Consider the following 23,356-nt stretch of genomic DNA (forward strand, 5'->3'; position numbering starts at 1 on the left):
TGATGGGAACTCCAGACATTCCCCCCTTTTTGCTTGTTACCTTGAGCATTTGCGACGTGTTAAAAAAAAATCTTGAAAAAAAAAAAGGTTATAAAGACAGAGATACTTCGATTTCCTCAGTTACAAGGAATTTAATTCTAGGAATCCAAAAGGATTTAACAACGGGAAACAAGCCTCATGTCCAATGGCCAAACAGAATGCCATCACAGGTGCAAGCATGCTTAGCTCCCAAGGCCACTGCTCCTCCCTGCCTCAGCTTCTCCCCTCACCCCTGGAGAACTTCTCCACAGAAGGCCTGTTTCGCTTACTACCTTCCCTATGTGGACCTCCCTGCTTCTGGGCTACTCTGACCCTGTCCCTGTCTGTTCCAGTCTCATCCCTCTCTCTGGGAGGGGCTCATTGAGTCAAAGTCAGTCTAGAATGCGGGGTTTCCCCACCAGGTCACAGGCCTCTGGGTAGACTTTGGCTGGGTCGCGTGGGACCCAAGCATCAGGAAACTTTTTGGCCACCTGCTCAGAGGGGCCTGTGGATATAGCAGGTGCTCAGTGTCACGTGCAGCAGAGCTGTGCAGCATATTGTCACCTATGCTGTGAACTCGCTCAGGAATGAAATGGGAGCCCAATAACACATTGCTGAAAACAGCTGTATACTATTTTAGGATCCTGGAAGAAATATTTAGCAATGCTTAAATGAGCCTAACAAAACTCGTGTTATCTATATTATAAAAACGCATGCAAGTGCTAATGCACGCATGTTTTTTCTAAAAGGCCAAAAAAAGATGTCAGCCGGGCCGTAAAGGTAGTATGTACACTGGAGGTTAAAGTTTCCGGTTTGGAGCTTGAGCACGTCTGAATTATGGAGTACTGGGGGCAGGCAACTGCTGCCATTCCTTTCCAGAGACTGAGAAAAGCTCCGGAGAGATTTAAAAAAAAAAAAAGGAGCTGAGGCTTGGCAAAGGATGGTCCTTCCACCCATCCTTCGTGCATTCTTTCATTCAATCACGCACCACACACGCACTAGACACCAGACCCCGGGCTAGGAGATCGGGCTAGAAACATGAACAAGAGCTGGCACCTCTTGTACGAAAATCGTAACGAAACAAGTAAAAGCCCTGTTTCCACGCGGAGGAGGGGCTTTGGGGCGAAGGAGGCGCATCTTTTTCTCGCAGCCGGACCTGGCCCGCCCGCCCCGTCTACTCCCCCAAGATGGCGGCCGCCCGGACGCCCGCCCCGGCGCCGGCCGAGTGGGAAACGTCCCACGCGTTCGGGTTACCGCCCGGCCCCGGCCCGCCGCGGCCCGCCGCGGCCCCCGCGGAGCCCAAAGTCCCCGAGGCGACGCGGGCCCGCGCCGTGGCGACCCACGTGGGCATCCCCGCGGGCAGCTGCGCAGCCCCCGTTGCCCCGCCCCCGGAGCCCCACGCCGCCGAGCCGCGTCGACGCCTGTTGACGCCACTGGGGGCGTGTCGGCGCGACCCGCGACGTCGCGACGCTCCGACAATGGCGACTGCGTCAGCCTGAGCGGGCCTTCGTTTTCAAGTGGTTTCCGGACGTGGCCGCGGGAGCCGCAGTCGCCTCAGACCCGGTCGGCGGCGGTGGCGCGCGCGCGCGCTCCCGCCGCGCCCTGGATCGAGCGGCGGCGGCGGCGGCGGCGAGGCCCGGCGGGGCGAGCGAGGTGGGCGGTGGCGCGGCGGGGCGGGGAGCAGCGGCGCGCGCGCGCGCGCAGGGGGCGGGCGGAGCGGGGGGCGGCGCGTCCAGCGAGCGGCCCCGACTTCCCGGGGGCTGCTGGGGCGCCGCGGGGAGGCGGGCCGGGGGGCGGTGGGGCGCGGGTTGAGCGCGGCCGACCTCTCTTTCTCTATTGCCCTCCAGCATCAGCTCGGCCTCTTAGCTCTCTCAGACCCTGCCCCTGGGCTAAGTCGGCAACATGAGCGGCAACAACTTGGATGCGAATGATGAGTTTGATGAGCAGTTGCGAATGCAAGAATTGTACGGAGACACCAAGGACGGCGACACCCAGAAAGATCCCGGTGGAGAAACCGATTCTTTCGGGCAGCAGCCGGCTGACACCCCGTACGAGTGGGACCTGGACAAGAAGGCTTGGTTCCCCAAGGTAAGAGTCGCGCGGGCGCCACTGCAAAGCGGTCCCTCCTGGCCAGCCTCGCGTGGCGCTCCTTTCACGTTTTCTTTGCCGAGCTCCTGGGTTAGAGCCCCTCTGGATAGTGACGTTTCTTTTTGTTGTGTCTAGCAGAACCGACGTGTAAAGGAACCGAAATCTTTAGGGAGATTGATTTTATCTGTGAAGGTCACAGTTGGTTATTGCATTGGTGACTGCTTTTTATTGCAAAGAGGAAAAAACACCAAGAGCAAATTTAGTAGCTGTTAATCTCAGGAAGCCAACCTCACTTATCCTAGGAATTCAGATATTTAGCTGAAGTACTGTGTGCAAAATGCAACTTACTGATTTGGGACAGAAAGAAGTCGCAGTTGATAGATCTTTACTGATTAAACTTTGCGCCTCTTTTTACTTTCTATTAAATTTTGTCCCTGGACATGTATGTTTGAATCATATCACCACAGGAATATGACTAGAGGTGCACAGACTGCGGATGGAAAAGATCTGTGCATATTTAATTAGAGCACTTAGAAGTTGTTAAGTACTTTATTTCAGCTTGTAAGTGAAATGACTGATGGTAAACTTGGTTCTGTAAACTTTTTGGTAAAAGTACCCTGTTAATCACAGTCTCATGTGGGTGGGGAAAAAAGGATACTACTCACAGACTAATTGACTTGCAAGCCGCCGATACAAACTGTCTCCACTGTGTAATGTGAGTGTTATTTTTGTTAATTATTTATTTCAACTTTTTTTCTTTCCCATTTCGTATTTGTGTATATGTTCCAACCCGTCCAAATCGTTAAACTTACTGTATGACTTCTTGTAATGGTAGTGCCCGCTAGTGTGCAGTTTCTTCAGCCTTCTGAGCACTTTAACAGTAGTCTGATAATGGATTAATGTGTGGCTTTGTCTTTTTATGTTATGAAAGCCCATACCTCTTCAAACCTTGAACTTTTAAATCTTCTTCATTCCTGCATATGCCTAACATTGATTGGTATGAAGATATAACTACATTTCTTTCATTGTGCAACTGTGCTTTTCCCCCCCAAAAGCCAGGAGGATAGAAGTCAGTTGGGTTTGTTCTGACATTAAGACGATAATGTGATTTAATTAGTGATGGAGTTAAAATAAGCATTTCGTTTTTATCATTATTAGCCCCATTCTTTATATGCTAAATCACAGTTCTATTCTGGGATTTCTGTGCCTACAAGTATTTAAATATTTAGTGTGCATATGCTTTTATTCATCCATATAGTAAAAGAAAATTTGATTCTGTTGTTAGATTATTAGTTGACTATTGTTTTTTTTCTGTTTTATTGTTATCTAGTACTTCCTTTGTTATATTTATTTATAGCCTCAGTCAAGTAGATTGCAGAGATAGTAATTCATAAACAAAACAACTGGAAAAGGTGCCAACATCACTTAAAATGCCTTTTATAGTATCTCAGACTTTGGTATTGATAATGCAAGTATCTATGTCTTAGTTTTTTATCACTTTATGCACAACTGTCTATGTAAGATGACTGTTCTTTCATGTATGCTTTAATTACTGTCATCCACAGAAACATTTGTATGTTAGGTTGCATAACTGAATATGCTGTTATTTAACACAGTGTAAACTTTTTCTGGGAAGAAATCATTTTTGAATATCTGTGTGTGTATTCTAAATGTCTTGTTTAGATCACTGAAGATTTCATTGCTACATATCAGGCCAATTACGGCTTTTCTAATGATGGTGCGTCTAGCTCTGCTGCAAGTGTCCAGGATGTCAGTGCTAGGACCACAGAGGAGCCTCCGCAAAGGAAAACCCCTGAACCCAGTGATCCCAGAAAGAAAGGAGAAAAGAGAAAGGCTGAATCAGGTAAGTGGATTTAGCTTGCAAAACCTGAGTATAAAAATTAAAAATGTGAGCGTGTGCGTATATAGTTACTTTTGAAGAATTATAAAATAGCTTTGATAGTATTATAAGATTGGCTTTTTTATTGTTATTGTTATTCAAGTTCATATGTTGGCTCTCACACTATCCTGTGGGCATCTAATCCAGTTCAATTCTCAGTTTCTTCCTTTGCAAAATAGTGCTATTATTATGAGATGATCTAAAGTTCTGTTCCTCGGAGTTCCCGTCGTGGTGCAGTGGTTAACGAATCCAACTAGGAACCATGAGGTTGCCGGTTCAGTCCCTGGCCTTGCTCTGTGGGTTAAGGATCCAGCGTTGCCGTGAGCTGTGCTGTAGGTTGCAGACTCAGCTTGGATCTCGTGTTGCTGTGGCTGTGGTGTAGGCTGGCGGCTACAGCTCCAATTCGACCCCTAGCCTGGGAACCTCCACATGCCACAGGAGTGGCTCAAGAAAAGGCAAAAAGACAAAAAATAAAAAAAAATAAAGTTCTGTTCCTAAGCTTTTTTTTTTTTTTTTTGGGTCTTTTGGTGTTTTTCTAGGGCCACACCTGTGGCCTATGGAGGTTCCCAGGCTAGAGGTCGAATCTGAGCTGTAGCCACTGGCCTACGCCAGAGCCACGGCAACGCAGGATCCGAGCCGCGTCTGTGACCTACACCACAGCTCAGGGCAACGCCAGATCCTTAACCCACTGAGCAAGGCCAGGGATCGAACCTGCAATCTCCTGGTTCCTAGTTGGATTCATTAACCACTGAGCCACAACGGGAACTCCTTTTTGTATTTTTTGAGTTTAATTAAACTGAACTCAAGTCAATTTTGCTTCAGCTTGGCCAAGTCTAACACAGTAGATTGGAGTCAGAAGCAACTTACGCCAAGGTCTAAAATCAGTATAACGATGAGGGTTTTTTAAGGTAGTATCAGATTCATAAACAAACAAGAAAAACTAGCCATCTTTTTTCAGACAGGGTTCTGAAATTAGTTATCTATCCAAAGATCCAAATGCTTTGAAAGCTGATGGCGATTTGAGTTAGTCACCCTTGTTCTAAGGGTCAGAAAACATTTCTGAAAGTTTTGAGAAATTGCCATGTTGTCAGAGTTTCATAATAGGACTCTTACCTTTTCTTTCATGTGTTTTATTTATTTATTTTATTTTGATTTTTAGGATGGTTTCATGTTGAAGAAGACAGAAATACAAATGTTTATGTGTCTGGTATGTATACCTTTTTAACCAAATTTAGAGTAGAAAATATTTTATTTTGAGATTTTTTTTTTCGGAGTAGTTTTTAGTTTTTCTAAATTCTACTTTTTATCATTGTGTCATTTTCAGTCATTTGCATTATTGAGAAATATGTGGGGGTTTTTTTTGAACAAAACTAAGAAAAATTAAGGGTATGTAACTTGGCATGCCACCCTTTTTGTCTGCTTTAGGTAACTCATAGCAGTTTGGCCCTTCAGATTCACTGATTCAAGGTGTAAATAAAGCATGATTGTAATGTGTATTTGAATACATTAAAACATGACATTTTCTCAAGTCTATAGATATGGGATATTCTTTTCTTTTTTTTTTTTTTATCTTTTTGCCTTTTCTAGGGCCATTTCCATGGCATATGAAGGTTCCCAGGCTAGGGGTCTAATGAGAGCTGTAGCCACCGGCCTACACCAGAGCCACAGCAATTCGGGATCCGAGCCGCATCTGCAACCTCCACCACAGCTCACGACAATGCCACGTCCTTGACCCACTGAGCAAGGCCAGGGATCGAACCTGCAACCTCATGGTTCCTAGTCGGATTCGTTAACCACGGAACCATGACGGGAACTCCCAGATGTGGGTTATTCTTATATTTTAGAAAATCAAAATTGTACTCATCTACGTTATAGAATTCTAATTGCTACACTCCTTAAGTAAGCTCTTTACTGTAGATGCCTCTGTAATCTTTCTTCCCCTAATGTTACAGGTTTGCCTCCAGACATTACAGTGGATGAGTTTATTCAGCTCATGTCTAAGTTCGGCATTATTATGAGAGATCCTCAAACAGAAGAGTTTAAGGTCAAGCTTTACAAAGATAATCAAGGAAATCTTAAAGGAGACGGGCTCTGCTGTTACCTGAAGGTTAGTTATATAGTCAAATAAATTTCTTCTATCTCCATTTTTAACTCAGGAACCAGGGCCGTAATTTGGCATAGATGACAACCAAGAGCGAGAGCTATTCAAAACAGGATGCGAAGGAAACTGTTATTTCAGGTTGTGCTTGTATGTATCATATTGGTAAGATCATTACTTTCTCTTCGGAGAAAATATGTTACCAGGTCAAGGCATTAGGTAAGTCCTATGACCAAAGTGCCTCTTTTGTCCTAAAGAGATTTTGCAGTGAGTATTCTTTTAGGAGTAAATGCACATAATCAGTGCAGAACCCATTCTACAAATCCACAAAGCAAAGACAGGCAGTAACATTTTATTTGCCTTTGGAATGAGTTAGACCAGGGTTTGGCAAACTTCAGCCCATCGCCTGTCTTTGTACATAAAGTTTTAAAGTAACATGGTCCCATTCATTCGTTTACACATTTGTCTGTAACTCCTTTCACATTTCGACAACAGAGTTAAATGGTTGCAACTACAGACCATGTGGCCTACACAGCCTAAGGTATTTACTCATTAGCCCTTTACAAAAGTTTTCTGACCCCTGAATTAGACCACAAAGGAGGTGATAGCCTGTGCTTACTTAGCCTGTGCTTGCTTCTTTGAAATGTATTTTGAATGAAAGAGAAGAGTGATAGTAACGGAAATTTGCAGAGCCTTGTTCACAGTACCTTGAGTTGCACAGGGGAAAGCTCCGTGTTAAAGGCAGCCATCATTTTCAAAACACCCATCACCTTAAGAGCATTGTATGATGCCTCACCACAGGGTACAAAAGAAATGGGGACAGTGATGGCACGTACATTGCCATAGAAACAGAAAAGAATTACAAGGGAAAATCAAAGCGGTAGAACAACAGTACCAACATCGTGCGTGTGTTGCGAGTATACAACGTTTCAGGGAAATCCGAGCAATGTAGGGTTAAGCTGACAGCTTTTGGGAAGATAGGTTTTTGACCTGGTTCTTGAACATGATGGGATCATATGCGAGTATGACCATTATAAGGGAGATATTTATGAAAGTTTCAAGTGTAAGGAGATTGAGTGCTCTGTAAATTATTGAAGGATTACTAAAACTCTGTGAACGGATTCTTGGGAGGTTTGATTGGCTTTTAAAATCTTTAGGGGAGTTCTCGTTGTGGCACAGTGGAAACGAATCCTAGGAACCATGAGGTTGCAGGTTCGATCCCTGGCCTCACTCAGTGGGTTGCGGATCTGGCATTGCTGTGAGCTATGGTGTAGGCCGAAGATGTGGCTCTGATCCCGAGTTGCTGTGGCTGTGGTGTAGGCCGGCAGCTACAGCACCAATCAGACCCCTAGCCTGGGAACCTCGATATGCCACTGGAGCGGCCCTAAAAAGACAAAAAAAATTTTTTTAGGGCATTCCCGTCGTGGCTCAGCAGTAATGAACCAGCTAGTATCCATGAGGGTGCGCGTTCGATCCCTGTCCTCGCCCAGTGGGTTAAGGATCCGGCATTGCTGTGAGCTATGATATAGGTTGCAGATGCGGCTCAGATCCTGCATTGCTGTGTTCGTGGTATAGACCAGCAGCTGTAGCTCCAATTTGACCCCTAGCCTGGGAACTTTCATGTGCCATGGGTGCAGCCCTAAAAAGAAAAAAGGAATTCAAGGAGAAGAATGAGGTTTTGACAACCTTCATATGTAAAACTTATGACTGATAAAAGTGCAAGATTGGCAAACCAGTAAATTGAATTCCAGAAGAATATAGTTAATTGTTCCAGGATCCATATTTGATTGTGTGGCTGAGTTCAGTTGTCCTTTTGAGTTCTCAGATCCTCAGATCTTTGAATCTGTGTGGGGCTGACAGCTGCCCCCTTTGTATGGGACCCGGGATCCACAAATGTGTGTCATGCTCAAGCTGCCAGATAATCATCTTCTCCCCATTATATTTCTACGTTTTAACTGGTGAACAAAAAAATTAAAGGCTGGCTGTGCTATTCCCAGTTCCTTGAGTCATCTGGTCTTTAAGAACCTTTTAGAATTTTAAAACTGGACTATACCCTAGAAATCATGCAAGTCCATTTGCCTCATTGAGATTCCAAGAGGCAAACCTACTATTCTAGTAATGGTATCACTCATTGAACACTTGCTGTATGCCAGTCGCTATCCTTTGTAACCTTTTATTTAATTTCGTCAGGAACCCTGCAAAGAAGCCGTTTCCATTCCCGTTTATACACATGAAGAAGTTATGGTTCAGGGAGCTTAAATAACTTGCCTAGGTTCACAGAACTGGTTGGAGACAGCTACGTCTTAAATGCAAGTTTCCCAGTACGCATTCTAGAGTTCTTTATTCCAGTGTAGGTAGTTACATTTAAATCTTTATTTTGAAGTTCCCATTGTGGCTCAGTTGGTTAAGGACCCAATGTTGTCTCTTTGAAAATGCGGGTTCGATCCTTGGCCGCGCTCAGTGGGTTAAGGATCCGGCATTGCTGCCAGCTACAGCATAGGTCACAGATACAGCTTGGATCTGGTGTTGCCGTGGCTGTGTTCAGATTCGACCCCTAGCTTGGAAACTTCCATGTGCCTCAGGTGTAGCTGTAAAAAGAAAGAAAAATGTTATGTATAGTCATCATTCATCTTAAGTTTCATGAAGTTTCATTTCAATGTGTAACTTACTGACTGTATCTTATTTTCCCTTTATAAAGAGAGAATCTGTGGATCTTGCATTAAAACTTTTGGATGAAGATGAAATCAGAGGCTACAAATTACATGTGGAGGTGGCAAAGTTTCAACTGAAGGGGGAATATGATGCCTCAAAGAAGAAGAAGAAGTGCAAAGACTACAAGAAAAAGCTGTCTATGCAACAAAAGTTTGTGTTGTTTTTTTTTCCTGTTTGAAAAATTTCATATAAATATCCTAGAGTATATTTTAATATTTTTCACCTGATTTTGTCCCATGAAATAGCCTACAAATTATTTTTAAACAATTTTATTAGATCATCAGCATCTCGCTGTGTAATAGGATGATTTAGCAGTGGTGGGGTTTTTCATTTTCTGGGGTGTTCATTTTTATATAATGGAGGCTTAAATGAAATAAGAAAGCCATCTCTGTGGAAAATGTTGAATGTCAGATTAAATAAGATGGTTTATATTTATGTACCAGAGCCATCAGTTCATTTTTCATGGGGGTTGGAATCAGCTATACCAGAACCTAAACTTTTACATACAGGTTTGTTAGTAGAAGTTAGAAATTAGGAATGATAGGTTTTATCATTTTATCATATACGGTGTCTGATTGTATATAGTATATACATGATGTCATCAAGTTTCTATTAATGCATTTATTTAACATGCTTTTTTGAAATACACTGATTTTAAGAAATTAAGAGTTCCCGCTGTGGCACAATGGGATTGGTGGGGTCTCTGCAGCACCAGGATGCAGGTTTGATCCCTGGCCTGACATGGTAGGTTAAAGGATCCAGCGTTGCTGCAGCTGTGGTGTAGGTCACAACTGGTTCAGATCTGATCCCTGGCCTGGGGACTCCATATGCTGCCAGGTGGCCACAAGAGGGGAAAAAAAAAGAAAGAAAAAGAAAGAAATTAGTCAAAATGATAAGTACTTTTAACAGTGAATCCTAATAACACTTGTAACACTATACTTACACTAATGATAAAATAATCATAAAAGCATTTAGTTGTGATGCCTACAGTTTTTACAGGAATAGTTAAAATAGATACCTAGAAATTTTATAAACAAAATCAGTAAAACTTAAGATTGTAACAGAGTGAGTAGTTTTATATATTTCAATGCCGTTTGTTCTCTATAATCATAAAATGCCTAAAAACCAGTACAATTTGCACATTTTCTTGGCTTCCAAGTAGAGGTAGATAGTCATAGATGCTAAATAATTAGCAGTTTTTCAGGAGTCTCATTGGGATGTTTATAATCAGACAGCAGTTCTGAAAAAAATTCATATTCCGGACGTTTCAGATGCTGGATCTGCGTTTCACCTGCCCGTTATTTTCATTTCGGAAAGTTCTAATGGAACTGTGACTTAAATATACATTGTTGTTCAGGAATCAACTAATTATCATTATTAAATACCCAATGAAGAATTATGTTAATAGCTCATTTTTCCTTCTCTCCGAGTCTGAAACAAAATTCACAGCTTCTTGTTCCTGCTTTGTCTCGTCAGGCAGTTGGACTGGAGACCTGAGAGAAGAGCAGGCCCATCCCGAATGCGCCATGAGCGAGTTGTCATCATCAAAAATATGTTTCATCCTATGGATTTTGAGGTAGGAAGCAGTATTCTTACTGGCGGAAACATAGATACGCTTTCTTTCAAGGGAGCCCGGAGCTCGCCTCGCCTCGTCTTTCTCATGTCACATCTTGCACACTTCAGTAGTCGTCGAAGTAGGAAAAGAGAGCTAAGAATCAGTCGAAGGCTTCGGATTTTCCCAGGTTTAGCCCTGTCCTCTTTTCATTGTATCCCAGATAAGCCTGTTTAATATACTCTTACTGTGGCCACAAACGCAGCTACTTGGTATGGGAAGTGATTAAAAATCTAATCTTTAAAAGACTTATGGGACTTGCCTGTGGCTTTTGAGTGCAGTTCAACAATACAGGCTGATTTTGGTGAAGCGGACCAGTTTCCCACTTGGAAATGAAAACTTCACCTTAGTCCTAAAAGTTTGATCCTCAAGAGCCTTGGGTTAATGAACTACAGCCCCTGACATTTAAGTCGCGGAGGTTGGGTTTTTGTTTGTTTTTTTCAAGACCTAATTTTTACAAAACTCTGTAGTGGCTATTAAGAGGACTTTATAATACCTAATGTCCCTGAAAGCTTCCAGGAACAGCAAATCAAAGCAGATAAAGGAGGAAGAGCTGCAAGTGAGGGTTAAGGAATGCAAATTGCCACAGGGTACGTTGTGTGGTTGTGTGGCATTCCGCCTCTTGTTCTCATCTCGGTGTTTCCCATAGGCTGATGAGATCATTCATGGAAGAACAATTCTTTATTCTCTTCTTGGATTCTAAAGTTAATGATAACGAGTTACACATAAGAGAAAAATGTTCATAATGTAAAATTCTAGGTTTACAAATGGTCTAGCGGCAGCCAGAGCCCACTCTTGCTCCTTTTGTGCGTTTAAACAGAATCAGCATGGCAGTATCGTTCAAGCCCCTCAGAGAGGGCCCCCGAATGGCCTGCGGAACTTCATATCTAATAGTGATGTGATACGTTTCCTGTGCACGCGTGGCATCCCCGCATCTTTCGACGCCATTGGGGGAGTACATGTGGTCTGTTTGTAATGATTGATGTCTCTTCTGACTAGAATCCTGAGGAATCTCGAAATATGGCCGAGCTACTTTAGACTCCAGGGACAATGGAGGGTGTTGAAAAAACACACATGGACACGTGTGCACTAGATGCTTTTTGAAATGCTGTCCCTGTTGGATGGGGCTTTGAAAGGCATGCGTAGATGGTTCTTGGTATCTAGCCTAGTAGGTACAACTTCAGAATTTTATTTCCCTGGTAAATAATTGTTATTTTTAATTAGGTGACTGAGTAATTTCTGTGACTTGAGATCCTTGATTCATAGCATTCCATACTCCTATCACTTGACGGTGAATATAAATGCAAACTTAATTCATTAAGTATCTGGGACTTCTGCAAATCCAAGTCTGTTGTGTAATTACCTTGACCTGCTACTGCCTCCTACCTGCTCATCGAGACACCTAATCTAAGTCTAGCTATCATCCTTAGCAGACTTAATTTATTCTTTCTTGACCCCTGCAATTTCCCTCCAGTAAATATTTTTGTCTTTTTTTTTTTGCCTTTTCTAGGGCTGCTCCCGCGGCATGTGGAGGTTCCCAGGCTAGGGGTCAAATCGGAGCTGTAGCCTCCAGCCTACGCCAGAGCCACAGCAACGCGGGATCCGAGCTGCGTCTGCGACCTACACCACAGCTCACAGCAACCCCGGATCGTTAACCCACTGAGCAAGGGCAGGGACCGAACCCGCAACCTCATGGTTCCTAGTCGGATTCGTTAACCACTGCGCCACTATGGGAACTCCCCTCCAGTAAATATTTCTAAGTTTCATGCTTGTAAATTCCTTTTTTTTTTTTTTTTTTTTTTGTCTTTTTAGGGCCGCACCCATGGCATATGGAGGTTCCCAGGCCAGGGGTCGAATGGGAGCTATAGCTGCCAGCCTACACCACAGCCACAGCAATGTGGGATTCGAGCTGTGTCTACAACCTACACCACAGCTCACGGCAACACTGGATACACTCAACCCACTGAGCAAGGCCAGGGCTTGAACCTGCGTCCTCATGGATTCTAGTCGGGTTCATTAACCACCGAGCCATGACAGGAACACCCATGCTTGTAAATTCTTTTTGTCTAAAAAAAAACTCCTATATTGGTTTAGTATAGATTATACTTTGGAGTTAATAGAGCCTTTATATTACCCTATTTTATTTTACTCATAGCTAGAATGTGAGTTCCATGAGGCCAAGGGCTCTGTCTACCTGATTTGCAGTTATATTCCCAGTGCTTCAGATCATGCTTGGCCTACAGTAGGCTCTCAATATGTATTAATAGGCCCTCAATATTTATACGAAAAAGTGAAAGAATGATTGAATGAAACCCCTTTTACTCATAAGTAGAGTCTTTTCGTTCACTCAATGAATAAAACCTTTCCTCTTTAGCATCTCTGAAAATGAAGGAAAGTTTGCAGTTATGCCACAAAGGCTGGGAGGGCAGTGATGGGCTGCAGAGTTCACAGGTGCCATTCTTGTTGCCCATTTGCCAGGTCTTGTGTGGTCTGACGAGCTTGATGAGACCCTGTCACCAATTCTTGTTTTTTTTGCTCTGTCCGGGTTTGAACCTGAAGGCGTATCAGTGTAGACCTGTCTACTGTAGTAGACTGTCCAGTACGTGAGACTCTAGCCACATGTGGTTATTTAAATTTAATTAAAACAAAAACTTCAGTTTTGCGCTTGTACTAGCCACATGTGGCTGGTAGCTACTGTATTGGACAATGGAGCTATTCATTGCTATCGCCATGGGACGTTCTGTTAGCGCTGGTATGGACAGAATATAGCTCTGGATAGAGGTGTTCAACAGGAAAACTGCATTCATTGGATGTTTTGGGGGAGTGTTTGATTTCTCTGAAGATTTCATATGAATCTGAAGAATAGACTTCAGCATAGAGCTTTGTAGTGGAAAATAAAGACTGAATTTTCAGGTTACCCTGGGTATCAGAAAGAAATCAGATTTAGGGAGATGAAATACAGACACAGGCATACTTTGTTTTATTGTGCTTCACTTTACTGCACTTTGCAGGTACTGTCTTTTAAAAAAATATATATATATATATATCGAAGCTTCATGGCTCCCCTGTGTAGAGCAAGTCTGTGCCATTTTTCAAATAGCATTTGTTCACTTCCATTTCTCTGTGTCACGTTTTGGTAATAGTCGCAATAGTTCAAGCTTTTTCATCATTATTATATTTGCTCTGGTGATTTGTGATCAGTGATCTTTGGTGTTATTCCTGTGACTTGCTGAAGGCTGATTTGCTCAAGGCTCAGGTTTGCATTTTTTAGCAATGAAGTTTTTTGGGTTTTTTTGTTTGTTTGTTTTGTCTTTTGTCTTTTCTTTGAGGGCCGCATCTGTGGCATATGGAGATTCCCAGGCTAGGGGTCTCATCGGAGCTATTGTTGCCGGCCTGTGCCAGAGCCACAGCAACACCAGATCCGAGCTGCATCTTCGACCTACACCACAGCTCACGGCAATGCCAGATCCTTAACCCACTAGCGAGGCCAGGGATCGAACCTGCAGTCTCATGGTTCCTAGTCGGATTCGTTAACCACTGAGCCACGACGGGAACTCCGCAATGAAGTATTTTTTAATTGAGACTTTTTTTAGATTAATGCTGTTGCACACTCAATAGACTACAGTATAATGTCAACATAACTGGAAAGCCAAAAAAATTTCGCCACGTGCTTTCTTGCGATATTTGCTTTATTGCGCTAGTCTGGAACCAAGCCTGTGATGTCTCCAAGGTATGCGTGTGTATTTTTATTTTAAACAGTTGAGTGGTATTAGAATCAAAACACCTAAAAATACTCTTTGGTATCAGGGTCAACAATGAAGGCTAATATTTTAAATGTAACTTTAGGGGGGTTTCAGTATTTAATTCAAAGCCTTGTTTAAAAATTCATGCCTGGCAAATATGAATACCAAGAGATGAAGAACCAAAACTCAGATGTACAGGTAGGTTTCTCACTGTGTGTGCTAGTGCTGTCCAGTGAAGGACAAAAATTTCAAACTCCAGTGTTTATTTCACACCTGCAGCGCACCTCAGTTTGGACCAGCCACATTTCAGGTGCTCCATAGCCACGTGTGGTTAGTGGCTACTGTCTTGGACAGTGCAAGTTTAGATTGGAAAGGAATGAGAAATAATGGTTTGTTCCTGGGAAAATAAAACACCACTCTGGAAAAAAAATTCTGAACAATGACGGCAGAAGGTTTCAGTGTATCAGTCTGAGTTTAGTCTTAGGTCTATTGCTTGCAAAGTGTTGTCTTTAAAAAACTTTCATTCTGGAAGTTCCCACTGTGGCTCAGCGGTAGTATCCATGAGGATGCAAGTTGGATCCCTGGCCTTGCTCAGTGGGTTGAGGATCCAGCGTTGCCATGAGCTGTGGTGTAGGTCACAGACGCGGCTCAGATCCCATGTTGCTGTGACTGTGGCAGCTACAGCTCCAGTTCAGCCCCTAGCCAGTTAACTTCCACATGATGTAGGTGTGGCCCTAAGAAGCAAAAAAAAAAAAAAAAAAAAAAAATTCATGCTTAGCTTGGTTAAAGGTCTTTCCCAGAGGAAGGAGTTACTGTCTTTAAGCCTCATGGTATGTAGCATACATTTGTTTTTGAAGCTGGTAAAAATGAAAACAGTGGTTGGGGAATACTGGCTAAAATTTTATATCCTTGTAGGAAAGCCACTGAGACTTGATAAAGAAATGAAAGAAGATAATGCTCCTTCCCCCTACAATGAAAGCACACTGACATTTATCAAATATTTTGAAATAATTTGTGTCTGTTTCTAATGTAATCCTGATTTCCCTTGGTAAATAAAATGGAAGGAAGTATTAGGGACAGTTTATCAAACTCTGAAAAAGCTTTTATTGACTGTTCATTATGTGAGACTGTGCTGTATTCTGTGAGGGAATCAAAAATCAGTCAAACTAGATTCCTGCCTGCGGAAAGCACACAATCTGATAGGAGCTTCCCCCCCACTCATAAAAGCCACCGCATAACTTTACCAAATGACTCCTATGCTCCATTCCTCATTCCTCTCCGGTCTGAGAATTCGGTATAAAATAATTTGGCATATTCTCCAAAGTTAGATCATATAAGTGGGAGAAGTCCAGAGTCCTGCCTGCTATAGTTTTAGAAGCCTCAGATTTATAGGATTTTATATTTTTGATTTTTTTGTTTGATTTCATTAACTGCCTACCAGTTGTTTGTTTTTGCTTTTTGATAGAACCTTAGGAAGGAAAGGCCACTTGTCATTTTTCCTGTTCCTCTTTAGTTGGTGAGGAAAAGAGAAGCCTGTGAATAGATGAATTCAAATGCTTCCTAAAAAGTGTAAGTCAGAGTTCCCGCTGTGGCGCAGCAGGTTAGGGATCCAGCATTGTCTCTGCAGCAGTGCAGGTTCAGTCCCCAGCTTGGGAACTTCCACATGCTGTGGGTAGAGGGGGAGACTCTATGTGTTCTTCATAGACTCATAGTTGCAGGAAAGCCCCAGCTGAGAACCTATTTCATTGTGTGCTTAACAGCAGCTCCCTGTCGGTGTGGTCCTGTTGCAGGGTGGTAGGAGGCAAGAGGAATAGGGATCCTTATAAGGGAGGTTTACTCCGGGAGTTAAAATAGAGTCTTGGAAGCACAAAGAATAATCTTAGAACACTTCATCAATGAAGGTGTACCTCTCCCCATCACGTTCTGTAAATGGGAAACCACACAAAACACAAAGCAGAGGATTCTCATCGGGACAGTCAGTGTGGTGTGCGTGCAGAACCGAGGAATTCGCAACCTCTGACTTCCTGTGGGCCGCAGGCCTTCTCCTGCCTTTACAGCTGCTGCTGTGTCGAGTTCCACGGACACTTCCTTCCCTTCCCTCTCCTCTGCCACTGTGACGCCTGCTGCTGCCTCCCGTGGCTGTCCATTCCCCGGCTCAAAGCAGGGCAGACCTGTAGTAGCAGCAGCCGTGGTAGTCTAACTTCATTTGAATTTGATTTTTTTTAAATTTTGTAGAGTGCAGACAAACATAGCTAACCTTAAGCAAATCCCTTTTTTTATTTGTTGGTTTGCCAAAGTAAGAAATTTGATTCTCAGCATTTATACTTAAAGAAGGGGGCAAACTGGTTTTAATCAAGTGTGTTTTTGTAGGATGATCCACTGGTGCTGAATGAGATCAGAGAAGACCTTCGAGTAGAGTGTTCAAAGTTTGGACAAATTAGGAAGCTCCTTCTCTTTGATGTAAGTTCATGGCTTGGACAAATGATTCCTAAAGCACCTTTCTTCCATTTTAGTAAGTTATTAACAAATGTCAGTATGGCCTCAACTGTTAGATTCATGTTTTTATATAGTAGGTCTGTTATCTGGTGATTATCTGTTAGCGGTATTACACGGTATAATTAGATGAACGTGGATGACAGGCCAAGGCTTTGATAGACTCGGTATGCCTTGGTTATTTTCCTTGCTCATCACTCTGGAGTATATAATCAGGTGAAAGAAAGTTCAAGAAATGTGTACAAGAGCTTATGGTTCCCCATTTGCCCACATTTCCCCTTCTTTGTTAGTTCCTCTCACATATTTGGAGAAGAACAATCAAGAAAAAGACTCTCCCCTGTGTTCCCCTTCTCACCTTTTTTTTACATCCAAAATTGACGCATAATTAAGAGTCACCATTTATTGATGGCATGACCTACAGCTACTTGACCTGTTGTCTCATTGAATCCTCACAGTCTTCTGGGGTAGATAGGTGCTATTTTACCCATTTTATTTATTTACCCATTTCCCAGATAAGGAAATTTAGAGATTGAGCACCTTGCCCAAGGTCGGTGGCAGAGCCAGGATTTAATCCCAGGGCTCTTCAACTTCAGAGCCCACATTCTCAATGACCATACTGTTTTGCCTCTCATCAGACAGTGTTATCAACAGAAACACTTGCAAGGATATCAGGCCTGGTTTTTGCTAGCCGAGGTTAATAAGCTAATGAAGCAGCTAGCTGCACGTCACTGGCTGGAATGAAAGGGAAGAAAGACTTCATACTTAAAATCTTTAGCTCAAATGATCAGAAAGAATGCTACTTACCTACTTTGTCGCATGTGTATGTCTCACTTTAAATCTCTCCATTCATTCCTTTTTCTGTTCCTATCTTTGTAGAGACACCCGGATGGCGTGGCCTCTGTGTCCTTTAGGGAGCCGGAGGAAGCTGATTATTGTATTCAGACCCTTGATGGGAGGTGGTTTGGTGGCCGTCAGATCACTGCCGAGGCGTGGGATGGGACTACAGATTATCAGGTGAGCTCTGCAACTGTCACGGGCACATGAATTGTTTCATTTCCAACAAATACTGTTCTAGCAGTTTTTCACATAAGTTTTGGGTTCTCTTTAATCTCTTTAATGTCTCAGTGCTTCTTTTATTTTTTTGTTTTGCCTTTTTCTAGGGCTGCACTCGTGGCATATGGAGGTTCCCAGGCTAGGGGTCGAATCAGGGCTGTAGCCACCAGCCTACGCCAGAGCCACAGCAATGCCAGATCCGAGCTGCATCTGCAACCTATACCACAGCTCACAGCAACGCCGGATCATTAACCCACTGAGCAAGGGCAGGGACCGAACCCACCACCTCATGGTCCCTAGTCGGATTCGTTAACCACTGCGCCACGACGGGAACTCCAACAGTGCTTCTTTTAAATAACTCTTTACGTTCAGAGTGTAGACAGCAAAATGTTTGAGTCTTTCAGTTTATAAGTCTGAAATCTTAGGGCTTGCTAAAAATGGCAATAAGAAAAGAACCCATTAAACCAAAGCGTTTCTCTTCCTTTCTGGGTTGTAAAGTACAGGCAGCATTCAGTTATTAACTTTTTTAGTTGATGAGACGTTTCTGCAGTGTTCTGGGATTGGGCATTTATTTAAATGCTCTTAAGGTCAACTCTAGTAAATCAAGATGGAGAGTTTTGGAAACTGAAGATTGGGAATTGCTTTAATTTCCTAAACGGGATGCCATATAAAACCAGGTGCTTTCGACGGCAGTTGGATTGCTCAGAGACACTGTTGCTTCTCTTTGCCTAACCCATCCCTCGGTCCGTAAGGTAACAGCGGTTTCCGTGTGTGCACACAGGTGGAGGAGAGCACGAGAGAAAGGGAGGAGAGGCTGCGGGGCTGGGAGGCTTTCCTCAACGCCCCCGAGGCCAACAGCGGCCCTCCTCGGGCCGCCGCCGCTGCTGCCTGTGCTCCCGAAAGGGCCGGGCCTTCGAGAGCCAGGCATTTCTCACAGCGCCCTGGCGCACCTGGAGCGAATGTTCCAGAAGCCGCGACTGAGCAGGCGTTGGAAGAAGCTGTAGATGCAAAGAAGTTTGAAAAGCCAGAAGATGGGGGTGAAGCTGAAGAAGCCGCTTCGGGAACAGACGCTAAAGAAAGTGGCCCTGACAAGGAGGCTGGAGAAGGCCGCCCCCCGAGGGAGCGGGAGGCGGGCTGCCCCGCGGGCGCGGAGGGCGGCGCCGGGAAAGGGCCGGAGGGGGCCCCTCCGGCCCAGGAGGCCAAGGAGAACGGCTCCGGACGAGAATCCAGAACGAAGAGGCTCAAAACGGCCCCCGAAGAGAACGGCCTGGAGAGGGAGCCGGAGGCGGAGGGCCCGGGCGGGGAGCCTGAGCCGGAGGCGGCCGCAGACGGCGGCGGCGACTCGGAGCGCGAGTCCGAAGACCGCTGCTCGGACCCGGACCCGGACCCGGACCCGCAGCGTGAGGCCGGCTCGGGCGAGAACGGCCTGGGGCAGGGCGTTGAGGACGGCGCCTCCGACGGGGGACCGAAGGAAGCCGCTCCTGGCAGAGAGCCGGAGGACAATGACTCAGAAAAGTCCGAGCTCGGAGACGACAGCTCCGGCAAGGTGTTCGATGAGGAAGACTCCGAGAAAGAGTTGGACGAAGAGTCCGAGGAGAAGGAAGAGGAGGAGGATGCGTATGAAAAAGTGTTCGACGATGAGTCGGACGAAAAGGAGGACGAAGAGGATGCCGAAGAAAAGGGGCCAGAAGATGCTGATGAAAGGGACGAAGACGACGACGCGGATGAAAAGGTGTTTGAAGATTCAGACGGAAAAGACGACGAGGAAGACGTAGATGCCAAGGAGGGTGAAGACACAGATGACAGGATGTTCCAAGACGACGATTCCAACGAGAAGTTGTTTGATGACGATTCTAGTGATAAGCTGTTCGAAGATTCTGACGAGCGAGGGACTGTGGGTGGCTTAGGGGATGTTAAGGAGGAAGGGCCCCTGTCCACAGGCAGCAGCTTTGTCCTCAGCAGTGACGACGACGACGACGACGACGACGACGATGATATTTAATCCCTTGAAGTTGCTTTTTAGGGAGACCCGCTCCATCTGCATTTTGCCTCTGCTCCAGGGTAATTGCTAGTAGAGTTACATGAACGTGTGCATAGTGGTAGGATGCCATCAGATCAATGCAGTGGCGTTTTCATTGTTACTTGTACTTAATGATTTTAAATACCTGTCAATTGGCTGTTCAGTTTAAACTTCATAGCGTAATGCAAGTAAACTGGATACTCTGTCCTTTGTCATATTTGTTAAATGCATGCAGAATAATATTTTTTAAAGTATTCTGATTGAAGTTTGTGATAATTCAAAAATAAAAAAATAAGTTGTTAATATGCAGAAACTGAAAACTGGACTTGAGTTAAATTGCATTTCTAATTCTTGCTGTTGCTTTATTCATACTAAAGTTTGGTTTTTCTAAGGACTCAGAAAGTCCCTGTAGGTGTCGCCTTGCTTCCAGCTTATGGTCCTGCTGAGGTCTCCAGTTCCCTTCTCTAAACCAGAGTATGTTGCTTCTTTGGAGTTTTTCCCTGCCCGGTTTTCATAGGTTACTTTTCTTTTTCTCTTCTACCCTCTTCCCATGAAAATTGACTTTTCAGTGTGCAAAAGTGAACCTCCCAAGATCCACAGCTTCCATTATTGAAAATACAGAGAGCAGATGAGAATTCTGCTGTGTACTGTTTGGACCCCTCTAGAAGTTGATTAAAGTTACAGGACCTTTCCCCAGAAAATGTATGCACACACTACACAAGCTTTTGTATACAGTTTGGGGAGGTTCATGAATCCCTTGGCGTTTAAGAACTTTTGTCATGTCTATTTCAGTTTTTTGTTTTTGATTTTGTTCTAGATTCATAGTACCTAGTACTAGGCTAAGTTGTATAGTCCCAGTAAAAAGAAATCGGGTCTTTTTTGATTGTGCTTTCCAAATTCAGTATTGATGAACTGACTTCTCATGTAGTGTTAAGATGTTATTCTCATAAATTAGAAGAATTAAAATAAACTGCGTTGGTGCTTTTTCATTGTACTGTCTCTCACTGTAATCGTGACCCTCTTTAGACAGAAAAGAGCTTTTGTGCTTCAAGCCCGCTCGCTGAGAACTTTTCAGTTGACGTCTGGCATCTATTAAAAGTCTTTAGGCTTCTCACAGGGATAAACCAGTAACAAAAAAAAAAAAAAAAAAAGTGAAGAAAGTTAAAACAGAAAAGTTGCAAACCCTTTAAAGATAAACCAGAAGCATTTAAACACCATATTTATTGTATTTTACCACAACTCATTGGGGAATTTATTGGTTTTCTAAATGAAAGGGAAAGAATGCTTTATCTTCCACACACAAATGGAGGCTTTTTATTTATTTATTTATTTTTTTGCCTTTTAGGGCTGCACTCGGCATATGGAGGTTCCCAGGCTGGGGTTCTAATAGGAGCTGTAGCTGCCGGCCTACATCACAGCCACAGCAATGCAGGATCCAAGCCACATCTACAACCTATACGACACAGCTCATAGCAACACCGATCCTTATAACCCACTGAGCGAGGCCAGGGGTCGAATCCACAACCTCATGGTTCTTAGTCGGATTCATTTCCGCCACATCACAACAGGAACTCCCCAGCTCTAAGGCTATTAAAGGGAGGGTGTTCTCATTCTAACGTCTTTTCCCCTGTTCATGAATTTGGTTGATATCAAATACTTAGCCTTTTTTATATCAGCACCCTGGAAGCGAAAGTCACAAGGGACTATAAAATCGTGACTAACTTATGAGGTGATGTTGATGAGTAGATACTAAGAGTCATGAAGCACACACACCTGTTTTCTAAGTAATCAGGTTCTGTTGGTCCTGAGAAGGGAATTTACTGTGAAGCAACAGCACATCCTATTATCAAAAGACAATGAAAATGGGGGGGGTGGATTATAAGCACAGCAGTGCTTAACAGTTACCTGGCAGTTCCTACAAGCACAGCTCCCTAAGACTCTCCTTTATAGAAATATCAGTTAATGTATTGAAACTCCATGTTAGAAGGTAAGAATACTACTGGTCTTGCCAATGTTCATGAAATCTTTGAAATCTACTGCTTTCTGCAAAAGAAACTTAACAGCAAAATTGGATCGATTTGTTCCAAGGATCTCTTTTCCTTCCCAAGTAATGATAACTCTGGGCTCCTAAAAGCAGGTTGCCAAATCTGGCCCATTTGGAAGCCACAACTTCTTCCTTTTTAGAGTGGAATCTTTTCCTGCTATAAATTTTTTTGGTGATTCTGAGGCTTGGAGAAAAGGTGGGAGTTAGCTCATTTTCTGAATACACCTTTCTCAATGTGGAGAAGCACTCTTAATTAGTTTGAGCAACGCCCTGGCTATAGAAGCCAAGTAGAAAGCTTATAAATCTGCCCTTTGTGAGTATTTGTCAGTATGCTTATCCATTGCTTTTTCCTTACTGAGTAAGTCTCAGATTTATAAACTGCATGCTTTTTTTTTTTTTTTTAAGACAGTCACTTCTCTTCATTTAAAATCCTTTGGCTCAAGTTATTTTTGCTTCTTACCACACTTCATTTATCTGACTTTCTTCATATCTCTCTAAGTGAAATACAACCTGATGTGAGAAAAAAATGTTAAAATTATTCCTTTCTAAAATCATGATTTGGTACTGCAAATCGCCTAAATTCTTGGGATTATCTGAGCGATTGATGGCTTGAGAGAAACACTTAATAGTTTAAAGTTTCGTTTTAGGTGTTCAGATCTGTTCATTTGGAATCAAGAGGATACTGATGTTACAGTAATGCCCTATACCATACGCTCACATAGCCTCTGCAGATGGGCTTGTGTTTATGTTCTAGTTGTCCGTAGTGCTTTCAGGCTAGATAAAGAAAGCAGCAGCTGAAATAGCACTGATAATGTTGGAAGAGTCAAGATCTAAGAAGAAAGCATTTATTGATTTGCCATTTCCAGCTTTTTCATAAAAATTAGACAATAATAATGATAAACCTGCAACAGTTGAATGTAAAAATTTCTAGACTCAACTATATGTCTCACTTAAAAGTTTGAAAATATTGGGGAAATAACTATTAAAATAATAATAATAATAATAATAATAATTCCTCAGTTCAAAAAAAGAGGAAGAAAATCCAAGCTCTAATATAAACTGCACAAGAATAGATATCTAAAATTCTTTTATATCTTGTAAAAGGTTCCCAACACATTGTTGCACATGTCAAAAATTCAAAAAATGTTTACATAATGAATAAATGCATACTTAATTTTTAAAAAGTCTGAAAATGTGATAGCTTGAGCTCATTCTTTATTTAAAAATTAGGGGGGTTCCCGCCGTGGCGAAGTGGTTAACGAATCCGACTAGGAACCATGAGGTTGCGGGTTCGGTCCCTGCCCTTGCTCAGTGGGTTAACGATCCGGCGTTGCCGTGAGCTGTGGTGTAGGTTGCAGATGCGGCTCGGATCCCCCGTTGCTGTGGCTCTGGCTGAGGCCGGTGGCTACAGCTCCGATTCAATCCCTAGCCTGGGAACCTCCATATGCCGTGGGAACGGCTCAAGAAATAGCAAAAAGACAAAAAAATTAAAAAATAAATAAAAAATTAGGGAGTTCCCGTTGTGGCACAGCGGAAACAAATCTGACTAGGAGCCGTGAGGTTGAGGGTTCAATC

At 43.4% G+C, this 23,356-nt stretch overlaps 1 protein-coding gene across 1 annotated transcript; it reads left to right on the forward strand.

Annotated features, from left to right (window-relative positions):
- The first annotated feature begins 1,476 nt into the window (after nucleotides 1–1,476).
- HTATSF1 (HIV-1 Tat specific factor 1) lies at nucleotides 1,477–20,726 on the forward strand. Its single transcript, XM_021079891.2, has 10 exons — nucleotides 1,477–1,671; nucleotides 1,866–2,106; nucleotides 3,790–3,970; nucleotides 5,166–5,213; nucleotides 5,959–6,113; nucleotides 8,803–8,966; nucleotides 10,293–10,392; nucleotides 16,542–16,631; nucleotides 17,541–17,678; nucleotides 18,499–20,726. The coding sequence occupies exons 2-10, from the start codon at nucleotides 1,921–1,923 to the stop codon at nucleotides 19,717–19,719; spliced, it is 2,283 nt and encodes a 760-aa protein (XP_020935550.2). The 5' UTR covers nucleotides 1,477–1,671; nucleotides 1,866–1,920; the 3' UTR covers nucleotides 19,720–20,726.
- The last annotated feature ends 2,630 nt before the right edge of the window (nucleotides 20,727–23,356 follow it).

The sequence above is a fragment of the Sus scrofa genome, chromosome X (genome assembly GCF_054392235.1).
Source record: "Sus scrofa isolate SSC_HxYL_T2T_F1_AM1 chromosome X, Sscrofa_HxYL_maternal_Yorkshire_Landrace_v2.0, whole genome shotgun sequence".
NCBI classification, from domain to species: Eukaryota; Metazoa; Chordata; class Mammalia; order Artiodactyla; family Suidae; genus Sus; species Sus scrofa.

Coding starts and splice junctions, on each gene's coding strand:
- HTATSF1 (XM_021079891.2), top strand. CDS start 1,921: ATGAGCGGCAACAACTTGGATGCGAATGATGAGTTTGATGAGCAGTTG. Junction 2,107..3,789: donor AGAAGGCTTGGTTCCCCAAG/GTAAGAGTCGCG, acceptor TGTCTTGTTTAG/ATCACTGAAGATTTCATTGC. Junction 10,393..16,541: donor TTCATCCTATGGATTTTGAG/GTAGGAAGCAGT, acceptor GTGTTTTTGTAG/GATGATCCACTGGTGCTGAA.